The sequence below is a fragment of the Impatiens glandulifera genome, chromosome 5, assembly GCF_907164915.1.
Source record: "Impatiens glandulifera chromosome 5, dImpGla2.1, whole genome shotgun sequence".
In the NCBI taxonomy this organism is placed as follows: domain Eukaryota; kingdom Viridiplantae; phylum Streptophyta; class Magnoliopsida; order Ericales; family Balsaminaceae; genus Impatiens; species Impatiens glandulifera.
The window spans coordinates 49,221,394-49,233,438 of NC_061866.1; the positions used below are offsets into that span (position 1 = coordinate 49,221,394).

General features: G+C 30.7%; 3 protein-coding genes across 3 annotated transcripts; 2 read left to right on the forward strand and 1 right to left on the reverse strand.

Moving 5' to 3' along the window:
* The first annotated feature begins 3,496 nt into the window (after positions 1 to 3,496).
* On the forward strand, positions 3,497 to 5,549 carry LOC124939760 (probable pectinesterase/pectinesterase inhibitor 51). Its single transcript, XM_047480201.1, has 2 exons — positions 3,497 to 4,640; positions 4,729 to 5,549. Exons 1-2 carry the CDS (start codon positions 3,635 to 3,637, stop codon positions 5,412 to 5,414), a joined length of 1,692 nt encoding a protein of 563 aa, XP_047336157.1. The 5' UTR covers positions 3,497 to 3,634; the 3' UTR covers positions 5,415 to 5,549.
* On the reverse strand, positions 5,483 to 7,074 carry LOC124939761 (HMG1/2-like protein). Its single transcript, XM_047480202.1, has 8 exons — positions 6,819 to 7,074; positions 6,679 to 6,733; positions 6,410 to 6,535; positions 6,260 to 6,317; positions 6,124 to 6,168; positions 5,942 to 6,022; positions 5,784 to 5,876; positions 5,483 to 5,700 (listed from the first exon to the last, which is right to left on the reverse strand). The coding sequence occupies exons 2-8, from the start codon at positions 6,723 to 6,725 to the stop codon at positions 5,674 to 5,676; spliced, it is 477 nt and encodes a 158-aa protein (XP_047336158.1). The 5' UTR covers positions 6,726 to 6,733; positions 6,819 to 7,074; the 3' UTR covers positions 5,483 to 5,673.
* Positions 7,075 to 8,287: 1,213 nt separating this feature from the next.
* Positions 8,288 to 10,614, forward strand: LOC124940109 (protein GET1-like). The gene is made up of 7 exons (XM_047480593.1): positions 8,288 to 8,465; positions 8,547 to 8,626; positions 9,352 to 9,422; positions 9,879 to 9,949; positions 10,021 to 10,102; positions 10,234 to 10,283; positions 10,368 to 10,614. Exons 1-7 carry the CDS (start codon positions 8,370 to 8,372, stop codon positions 10,437 to 10,439), a joined length of 522 nt encoding a protein of 173 aa, XP_047336549.1. The 5' UTR covers positions 8,288 to 8,369; the 3' UTR covers positions 10,440 to 10,614.
* The last annotated feature ends 1,431 nt before the right edge of the window (positions 10,615 to 12,045 follow it).

Below are 12,045 nucleotides of genomic sequence, written 5' to 3' on the forward strand. Positions count from 1 at the left end.
GATTAAAAAATTAATCACTTTTGAATAATAAATAAATGTAAGAATAGTAAATTATTTTTAAAATATTTAAATAAAACTTTAAACATAATATATATATATATATAAAGTTCACAAATTTTGATTCATATAAATATTTTGAATAGAAATTGAGACTATAACGAGTGTGGTATTACCATTCAAAAAAATATATATATAGATATATGATTAAATAACTCAAATCACTCAAATATTACTTCGATTTTTATCGAGTTAATAAAAATATTAAAATTTATAAATTATATTTTTTTTATTTATATATATTAATAACTTTTAAATCATTTTACCAAAACCAATCTTCTCTTCCTTAAAATTATCATCAATCATTATTTTCTCTCTAAATTATTCAAATAATTCCAATCCGAACAAATTATAGGTGACAAAACAATTTAATTCCTTTTTATTTTATTAAGTTTATATATTTTTCATTTGTTTAATTAACATTTATATAACAAGTTTTGTTTAGAATAATAATATATATATATATATATATAATAATATATATATATATATATATATATATATATATATATATATATATATATATATATATATATATATATATATATATATATATATATATATATATATATATATATATATATAGATATATATATATGAATTTATAAACTATTGATATTTAGGTATGTCAATTTTTTGTTTATACATAATTTATATCATGGTTGAGTACTTATAATTTTCTATGGATATCATGGATATGTTTTTACTATTTTGTGTTTTATAGACTAAAAAGTCATATGTATAAATAATGTAATTATTGATAAATTCATGTTATTTTGTAATGTAACATATGAAGAGTCTTAATCAAAGAAAATGTGCACACACAAATTTATTATTTTCATGTGAGTCAAAATCCATTAAACATTTTGATCTTTTACATTGCCCTGCATGTAATCAATCTCACCTATTACTCTGCACGTAATCTCGTCTTTTGTATTCGTACAAAAAAAGATCAAAGACGAGATAAACAAAAAACGAGATAAACGTATCAGATCGAAATATTAAATTCAATGTATTTTGACCCACACGAAAATAATAAACATAATTATACAATTTTAGAAATGGTCTTTTATATTGATTGGAATTCTTGTTCTTAAAGTTACTTATCTAGGCTTTTTCAAATGGATAGTAGGCCGAATTTTACATCTAATGAATTATGATAAGAATCTTAATTGGGTATAAATTATAATATAAATATAATATAATAAAGAACACCTCATCATGAAATGCAATTAAAATTTCAAGAACTTAATAAATAGCTAGATTTATATAATTATATATGTGGTGAAATTTAATTACGTGTTTGAGGCAGCTAGCTAGCTACTTGGCTAATTACTTTTGCACCATTAATTGTCTTAAATAAGTTGATATTAATTATTCTTGAAGGAAAAAGCCAAATGAAGAAAAAAGAATAAAGAAGGAAGTTTATAAAATTTTCTTTTTGAAAACAACAACTATGCATTTATTAACCTTAATAAAGCTCACTAATAAAAAAAAATGAAAATATTAAACATTAAAATTTAAGGTAAATACAAAGGTGACATAGTAAAATATGTGAAAACAAACTAGTACATGAAAATCACAATTACATGTAACAAATTGATTTATTGAGCTAATTATTTGATAATAAATTGATAACTAGTAGATAGGTTGATTAATCAAGGTGAAAATCAAATAATTTCAAATGTGAACTCTTATGTGAATTAAACAAACATTATTTTAATTTAATTAATCATGTCAATAATTTAAATAATAAGAATAATAAATTATAATTTAAGACTAAAGTGTAAGAATAACTGAAAATGAACAAAGCCCAAATAACCCTAGCCGAACAAGGCCTATCACACGACCCATCAAACAAAGCTCAAATTGTTCGGATCTTGAAACTTTCTTTTCAAATAAATCTGAAATCATAATTCATCCTGTTTAAAATAAAAAATGAAGTATAATATTATATTGTATTAAATATTTAAATATTATAAAAATAAAATAAAGATAATTTAGTATTTTTATTGATTATTTGAATGATTTAATTAAGAATTGAATTAAGAATTATTCCAAATAATCCCCACATTAAACAATCCGAACTTTAAAGTTGAAGTTATTAAAATCAATAATTTGTTAAAAAAAAATGAGACATCTGAGATTATTATAAAATCAAAATTTAATGTGTTAGGGCAAAATCGGTAAAAACACGACAAATATTATTGTCACTAAATCCATAGCTATGTATGAGCTTGGTACATTTTGAATTAGGAAAATCTTGGTGCCATTACACGAATACAAATATAAATAAAATAATTTTTTTTAAAAATTATAATAATATATATTTTTCAATGTTTAAAATTCTTAATAAATCACTAATAATATATTAAAATACAAAAATAGAACATCTCATTCTACATTTTATTCACTTGTAAAATAACTCAACTTCTCACCTATATCATTACATTTTTTTTCCAATAAATCTCTCGTCTCGTAACTTTACATTTTCACTTTGGTCTGTCATATATCTGATTTATACTTTTTAATATTTAACATGGTGACCGAATAATATATTAAAATAAAAAATAAAACACTCTTATTTCACATTTTATTTACTTCGGTAAAACAAACTCATTTTCTCAAATATATAATTACATGTTTTTTCAATAAACCTCTCATCTCGTGAACTTACATTTTCATTTTGGTTTATCATATATCTAATTCATATTTTTTAATATTTAGCATGATGACCTCACACTTTGGTCAATCAAATATTTGATTTATATTTTTTAACCACTTTCAATTGTTATCGGCCTATTATCTCTCGGCAAACCACATTCTAATCACACTTGATTAAAGTGTTGTAATTGTTTTATTAAGTTATAAGTTCGAAACATACAATCATACAGAACCGTTTTATGTTTATGGGTGGGTAAACTACAATTCGACTCAAATATTAGTTAACTCTCACATGTATATCCAAATTAAACACAACTATCGACCCGACAATCCGGACACTTTGAAAATTAAGCATTATTTATATATATATATATATATATATATATATATATATATATATATATTTTAGTTTAAAAATTGAACTTATATTATTAAGAATGTCTTGCTTTTATCAAATTTGGTCATAGTTGGTTAAAAAGTTGTACTAGAAAAGTTTTTAAATGAAAGTGAAAAAGTATATATTCGTAAAGCTCGCTTTTAATTAAACAAAATAATAATAATTCTTTTAATAGTTAATAATGTGTCAAATTAAAAGCATCAAAACAGTTATAACTAAAACTGGGATACATGTGAAAGGAATTGAATGTAGACATTTTTTTCAATAATTTTTTTCTCTTTCATCAACATCTACCGACATGATTCATGACAATACTTTCTTTATAACATATATATTATTGTGATTAGTCGTTTCTTCTTTTTATCCATCTTTCACCCTTCTTCGTCCAACCACGTGCTAATTGGACGGTATTCATTATTAGATTAGAGGGCCATACCCTTCAATTCTTGTTTCCCCATTTCTTCTCCTCTCTGTTTCTCCTCCATTTCTGTTCTGTTCTTCAAGTTTTGATCTCCAATGGCCAAGCCGGCCCTTGTCATCGTCATTTCCGTGACAATTGCCGCTATTGCCATTGTGACATCATCTGTCCTCATTGTCAATTACCACAAACAAACTACCACCTTCAGCAAAACGGCCCCGCCCGCCGCCCAAAGGATATTTATTTCCATCCAGCAAGCATGTAATACCTCAAGAAACCCACAGGCTTGTGAATCATCCTTCGCACACAAGTTCGATTCCAATTCATCACAACAACTAGACACCATCGGAATGCTCCAATTCGCCACCCAAATCACGTCGGAGAACCTCCAGGTCGCTAGAAACATGGTCGACGCTATCATGGGAAAGCCCGGATCAAATAATCCCAACATCTCCAGAGCCGTTCATAGCTGTATGCAGGTCCTCGATAATGCAGTTTACCGTATGTCATTGACGAGTCAGGCCTTGCCACGCGGTCAAATCAAGGACGCTAGAGCTTGGATGGGTGCTGCCCTCGTGTATGAAACCGCGTGCTGGTCAGGGTTGAACAAGACGGCAAATGGGTCTCTTGTTATGGAAACCGCGGCGTATTCTGTTCAAACTGTACAGAATATGACCAGCGATACCCTTAGCATGCTGGCCGCTTACAATTCGTTTGGTAATCAAACCGGGTTATGGGGTCCGGCTAAAACAGAGAGAGACGGGTTCTGGGACGAGGTTGTTAATGGTGGTGGAGGAGGATCTTTCGTCAATTACAAGAACAAGGGCATCCCTGTTGGCTTGCCGGAGAATGTCACGGTTTGCAAAGCGGAGAAGATATGCGACTACAAGACGGTCCAAGAGGCGGTGACGGCTGCACCGGACACCAATGGGATGAACAAGTTCGTGATTCGGATCAAAGCGGGTATTTACGAGGAGACGGTTCGGGTTCCATTACAGAAGGAGAATGTGGTCTTTTTAGGCGACGGAATGGGTAAAACTGTCATTACAGGATCATTGAATGTTGGACAACCTGGTATGTCCACCTATGAGTCAGCTACTGTCGGTGAGTCAAATACAACCATTTTTAATGATTAGATACTGATGGATCCATGACTTAAATAATTATTTGATTTGATTTTAATTCCATGCAGGAGTTTTAGGGGACGGGTTTATGATGAAGGACATCACAGTCCAAAACACCGCCGGTCCAGACGGACACCAGGCATTGGCATTCCGGTCAGATAGCGATCACTCGATAGTAGAAAACTGCGAATTCATCGGAAATCAGGACACCCTATGTTCCAACTCCCACAGACAATTCTACAAATCATGCATCATCAAAGGCAACGTGGATTTCATATTCGGAATGTCAACTACCGTCTTCCAAGACTGTCAAATCTTTATAACTTCTCGTAATCTATCGTCCGAGATCAATGTGGTGGCTGCCCACGGCCGATCAGATCCTGCATTGGCCACTGGTTTCGTGTTCCTAAACTGCTCCGTGAACGGTACTGATGAGTTCTTGAAGGAAGTTGCGGCAATGCCGGGTAATCACAAGAGTTACTTGGGGAGGCCATGGAAAGAATATTCAAGGACTGTTTATATAGGATGTCAGATTGGTGGTTTGATTGCTCCACAAGGGTGGTTAAATTGGATTGGTGATTTCGGATTAGCCACGCTTTACTTCGGCGAGTATATGAATTTAGGTCCAGGCGCCAATTTGACAAGTAGAGAGGCATGGAGTAGTCGAATTCCAGCTGATCATGTAACAACATATTCAGTAGACAATTTCTTACAGGGAAATGAGTGGATCCCCACAATACCTTCATCATCGTAATCATGGTTTCTCTGTAAACTAGTTGAATTGTATAAAAATTAGTATCATTGTCAACAAGATCCTGAACATCCAATGAACAACATTTTCATTACAAAGGTAGTTATACTATCACATTCATTCGAGAACAAAGGAAGGGAAAACATAATAATGAACACAATCACTATGAGTAAAGATGACAAATGTAAACTTAAGAACAAACAAAGACGACATGTTTTAGACAATTATCAAGATGGACTGCTTGCTGGTATTATCATAATCTTTAATCGTCCTCACTGTCATCATCATCCTACAAAAGGAAATATGCAGAGATTAATGTTTTTTCAGTGAATTATGTTTCGTTTTAATCAGTCAAACCAAAACAAACCAAACCTCTCCAGTCTGATCATCTTCGTCATCTTCAACCTCAGACTTCGATTTCTCAGATTCATCCTCATCCGCAGCAGCAGAAGCAGTATCTCCCGCCTAATAAAATACATATCAGAACAAATTCTGATGCTAGACAAATTAACTTAAACAAGAACAATTACCAGCTTTTTGTTGTAAGCATCCATGGTCTTATTGTAATCAGTTTTTCTCTTTTCTGCCTTGCTTATATAAGGAGCTTTCTCCTGATTACAATAAAAATGGAAAAACGAAGATATTTAGTTTGATTCTAGCGAACTGCTATTGCAATGGATTTGCTGGATTAAAAGTGAATGAATTAACTCACAGCATCTGTCAACGATTTCCACTTGTCTCCAGCAGCTTTACCGACCTGATTTGATCATATCATAAATTAATTCAGAGTTGAAAATACATGAGAAATTGATGGATCTGATGAGGAATTGAAAAGAAAAAAGACATACAGCTGCTACAGATTTGTTGTTAGGATGCTTTTCTTTGTACGACTTCCTGAAATCCTCCCTGATCCAATGAATTGAATCGATAAATAAGATAACTAAACCAGATATGTGGATCAACCGGTCAATATTAACGAGAATATGAAGAAAAGGTACATGAAGACGAAGAAAGCGCTGGGAGGACGCTTAGGCTTGTTAGGATCCTTGGCTGCTGCTGCTCCTTTCTTCGGCCGTGCGATAGGCTTAGCCTTCTCAGTGCCTTTTCCTTTCTTCACGGCGAGCCTAACAATAAATTATGAAGCAGAATCGATCTTCATTCATAGAATGAATCACACAAACAAACAAACGAAACCACGGCACATACACAAATGAGATCGAATATCTAAAAACATCTAGAAAGAAAGTGCATAAAATCGAAATCTAACCTGCTGTCTGGCTTCTTGGTTTCCGCTTTAGATTTACCTCCTTTCATGGCGAAACCTGCAGTAAAACGTTGAGAAACGGTGAGAATCGTTCGGAATCGGTGAAACTCGTTGAGACTCGGTGTGAGGTAGTTCAGATGTACCTTGCAGAGATAGAGATAAGGGATGAGAGAGAGTTTGATGTGGAGAAAGCTAAAGCGTGAGGAGATAAGAAGGGAGGAAAGTAAAATTGTATACGAGAGTTGATTGAAGTCCGCGTATTTGCTAAAAAATAAAAATTAATGGCAAATCCAGGCTTATTCGGGACTTGAAAAATATCCTTCGCCATGTCAGCGATCCTTGTGCTTCCATCTTCATCTTCAACCTCCATCATCTCCATTTTGTGCTTCTTTCTTCTTTTCTCTTACTGGTTTCAATGTACCTGGCTTTATTTCTGATCTTCGCGCCTGTAACTGCCTTTCTGTTGTACTGATAAAACTAACCAGAGCTAATTTGATTCGGTCTTAAGTGCTCTAAAATAAAATAAAAAATTTAACTATTAAAACATAGTATATAAATAAAATAAAATACACAACTTAATTTAACTAGTAACATGATTAATCTAAATTAAATAAGAATATATATTGAAGTGATTAAATATTTATATAAAAAGTGTGATTATGAAAATATTATAAGTGAATATATTTTTTAGTGTGATTTTTTTTTCTAAAAAATTTGAGTTGAAGAAGTTTTACTTTATCTTGATCAGATTTATCATCCTCGACTTTAATAATTCAAATAATATTAACACAGTGTATGAATATCAAATAATATTAACACAGTGTATGAATATTGTCGTTTATTATTCATATATGTCAAAGACTATCTAGGATTTCAAGTTGGGTGTATTTGAAATTTTTTGGAAAAAATATGAATAAAACTAAGTAAATTATAAATATTGCAGTTGTTTTACCTATTTGTAAGAATTTTAAAAATAATTAGTAAAAAAAAACATAAAAAAAAATTAGAAAATTAGGAATTAGGTCACTTTTTATTATGTGCTTGAGCTATTTCGACTGTAACGTAGATTCACCACTGCCTATAAAATGAAATTATTTTTAATTTATTTGTTAAAAAAAATTCATTTAAAGGTCGGTTTAAGGTTGTATATGAATTTTTCATTATTTTAATAAGATATAGATGATTGTCTTATTAATTGATATAATATTTTATCAAGTCATAAGAATAAGTAAAGACAAATTTTACTAATAATAGAATATTTGATCGATATTTTCTGACATTAGATTTTAACTTTGTATTTTTCTATTTAATCACTTATCGTTATGAAACTCAAATAAGTTTGTATTTAGACTTACCTTAAAAAAAAATTAAAATTATTGTATATGTTATATTTAAATTTTAATTTTTGTAAATTTTTTATATTCTTTGTAAATTAATTTTCCTTAACTAACCCTTTAGTTGAATTAATGAGAATTACCTCATATAAAAAATATATTTCTAATTTTAGTTGAATTATGATAAAATGTATATTATTTTTGTTGCCAATTACAAATTTTATTGAATTTATATAATTAAAATATTTAATAAAAAAAACAATATTGTGTGTTTCTGAATTCCTAGATCGGATGGTTTTGAAGAAAGAAAATAAAAGTAAGTTAGAGGGAGGAGGAGGAAGAGATCGAGATTAAGAAACAATGGAAGAACATGGAAGATCGTTTGCAGCTCCGATCATCTTCTTTACTGTCGTCGGCTTTCAATTTTTCGCCAAATATATGGAACGAAACAAGAAGGTACGTATCATTTTAATCTTCAACAAACAAACAAACAAATTATTGCATTTCTTCTAACCGCACTTCCCTTCTCCTTTCTAGAGAGGAATGGAGACATCTACGGAGGTTCAATTGCGAGCAGAAATTAAGCAACTCCACAAAGAAGCGAGCTCATTTTCGCAGTAAGTTTTTTCTAATGATTTGATTTCTCTTCTATGATTGTTGCCTGAGAGAAATTTCACGATTTTAAACCGTATTGCTCGTAATCCACGTTATACAAAGTAGATTTATTACTTGTCCTGGATTCATTACTGCATTAATTAATTAGTTCATACACCATTTTTGGGTATGTGTTGTTTTCTGTTTCTCGAAACAAATTCCTTGGATGGATGCTTGATAATTTCCTGATTGAATTCATTTGAAGATGCAACATCCTGAGCCTCTGGTTTCAAATACTCTCATGTCTTGTTGGTTTTGAATTTTAGCTTGTGAAAAGTGAAAAAAAATATTTTCATTGGAAACCTAGCTATCTTTAGACACTGATTTTGTTTAATACATACTTTCTTTATAGTTGAAATGAGCCTTGCTACTCACAGCTTTGTCCTTTTTGTTAAAATCTTATTCATTTTGCAGCAGCATTTCTCATCATATAACCATTCAATGTCATGGTCATTTTGTTTCTGTATTTTGATTGAATGATCTTTTCTTGTTGCTTTATTTTGTGAATGCTTGTGGCTTAAAATATGCCCTAAATCATGCAGTAAAAATCTGACAAAACTACAAAATATAAGACATCAGTCAGCATAAATAGTGTAATGTGGATGTTCATCACTTCCCTCCTTATCTCATTCGTTATACACTGGATGTAAAATGATTTTATTTTGCTTTGGTCTTTGTTTGACATCAGGCCTTCTACATTTGCACAAGCTGCCAAGCTCCGAAGAACAGCAGTAGCCAAGGAGAAAGACCTTACAAAAAGTACGTGAATTTAAATTGACTACATGAGTTCCCTTTCTGTTAAATTTTCTTTGAGTTCAGTCTTTGTGTTTCCACTTGGTTTTACTGAAAATCACTGTAGGATCTTGGTTTCGCAGTTCTTGAAATATCTATCATTCAATGACCATAAAATGGAATTTAATGTGCGTGCCACTGAGATAAGCCTAGGAAGAAGAATGTGTGAGGGGTAACTCATATTGTATCTGATATGATGAATAATTCCTTCACTATAAGCTTGCAATTGTTCTGTAGAAAAATGTTGACAAAACGTCTCTTTGCAATTAGAATCATCATTTTGTTTACTTGTTGATTGAACGCTGACAAAAAGAATAAATTTATTTTTGTTTCCATGTATGGAAACATCTATATACATAATAAGTGTTTCCATATAGGGTTTAATAGTATAGTTTCATAGTCTAACATTAAATTGACTTGCAGTTCAGGAATCGCGCAGCAAAGAGCTGAAATCATCTTACTATTCATACTCAAAAGCTCTGACTTTTATAAAGGTGACGCGGGGGTACCCCCTTATTTATATTTTGTGAATTTTGCATCCTTATGTTGTCGTGTTGTGGAACAGGTATTTATATACCTTGTCTTGGTTTACTGGTTTTGGCGTGTACCTATTGCCGCAGTTCCCAAACAACTAGTGGAACCCTTTGGTAATTCAATAATGTTATTGCTATATTTCTCATTTTAACTTTTAAGAGTAAAGCTTTAGCTAAAACAGTTATATGATGATATTCACATTGAAGATATATGTACATTCTTTCATTATTCTCTTTATTTTCAGGGAAGATGTTATCGTGGAAAGCTGGACCGCCTTTAAATGACAATCTCATGGTACAATCAATCAATCATTAAGCATCTCTGTTTATGCAGTCGGTTATAACTATGAATTTTATGTCTTTGATATGAATGGTGCAGGTGGGAATTATACCATGGTTGATCGTTTCCACTAGAGTTAGCAAAATTCTTATCCGTAAAGTCATCAACTAGAAGCACACTCTTCAAATCCGTGTTGTATACGAGCTTCAATCGCCCTTCTTTTTTTACAAATACTGCATTCTTTATAAGAATTGCAAAATGCCATTTAACACGCAGATGATGCTTTTACGACAGTTATATTTTTAATAACTATTCCTTTATATTCATATTATAGCATTTTGAGATATTTGCAAATTGATTTCAGCCTCCATTTAGACTTAGGGTGGTTATTTGTGATGTCTTTATCCATATAGTCACTTTGTCATTGATGACATTAGTTCCCATTTGATCATAATAATATACAGCATTATTTTATTTCATACCATAATTATATTGTTTGTATTAATAATAGTCATTTTTACTTCTCTATTTAAACAAATTTCAAAAATATAAATAAAAATTAAACTTCATGTAAACACAGATCAACTGACCTTGACCTTGACTGATCATATATAATTATATATATCCCATTATCTTAAATCATCAAGATTGTTTTCAGCCTAACTAAAAGTTGATTTTATATATGTAAAGAAAGCCGAAAACATTGAACCATAAAAGTCTATAGTTTCTTAAGCATTGACACTTTAACTAATTAATTAATAATTTATTATCATGCATTAGTGCTAGCTTCTATTAATTTATTATCAAATATTGAAGCCAAAAGAAATATCTTTGAAAAGTTAACATATATCATCATCAATGCACTAGATAGGCATAATAATTGCAGTTAGATTGATAACTTTTGTCACATTTTCTGTTAAGTTGATTTTCTACCCAATTAAGTATAATTAAATCATATAGTGGAGATATGAGATATGGGTGGTGGTGGTGTAAGAAAAAGTACCAAAGATTTGATTTTCCCAAACTAAACCGACTAATTAATATTTTAGTTAATATCATAATCCAAAATGTCATAAATTGAATTCATATTAAGACACGTTAAATTATTAAATTAGAGTTGAAGATCATTACGAGTGGACAAGAGGCGGAGCTCGAATTTAAAATTTACTCGGGCTAAAGATTAGTGGAATTACTAAAATAGTTTATTGTTTGGGACTATCTTAATGATCGAGGAGAACGGGTTGAGGGTTCTATTATGGATGTTATTGTTTGGGCTAGTGGGTCACCCATGCTACCGCCCAAAAAAACTAAAACATAGATCCGCCTTGCGAGTGATTCTAAATAAAATAATAAACCCCAAAAACAAAAATGCAAAAACTTTCATTTTTCTAGGATATAGCAACTTGCAATAGGATAAAATTCCCACTTAACACAATCAAATAAAATCAAGTAGAACTATAGGTACTAGGACTAGAAAGCAACATGAATTTAGAAAATAGAAAAGCAAACTCAATGTGTACATCACTATGACATCTGTTTAGTTCATCAACAATGAACTAAATGTTAATTTAACAACAAAATATCTAGGTATATTGATCATATCTTCATCAAATGATCAGAAAAAGCTACTAATTAATCCAACAACTCAATCATCTACAAGACTACAACAAGCAAACAGACATTACTTGAAGAAGCTTGACATGAAAAAAAATATGCCAAATTATTATCAAAATAAGTATAATAACATTTAAAATGTAACCCACTAAAGTAATTCAAG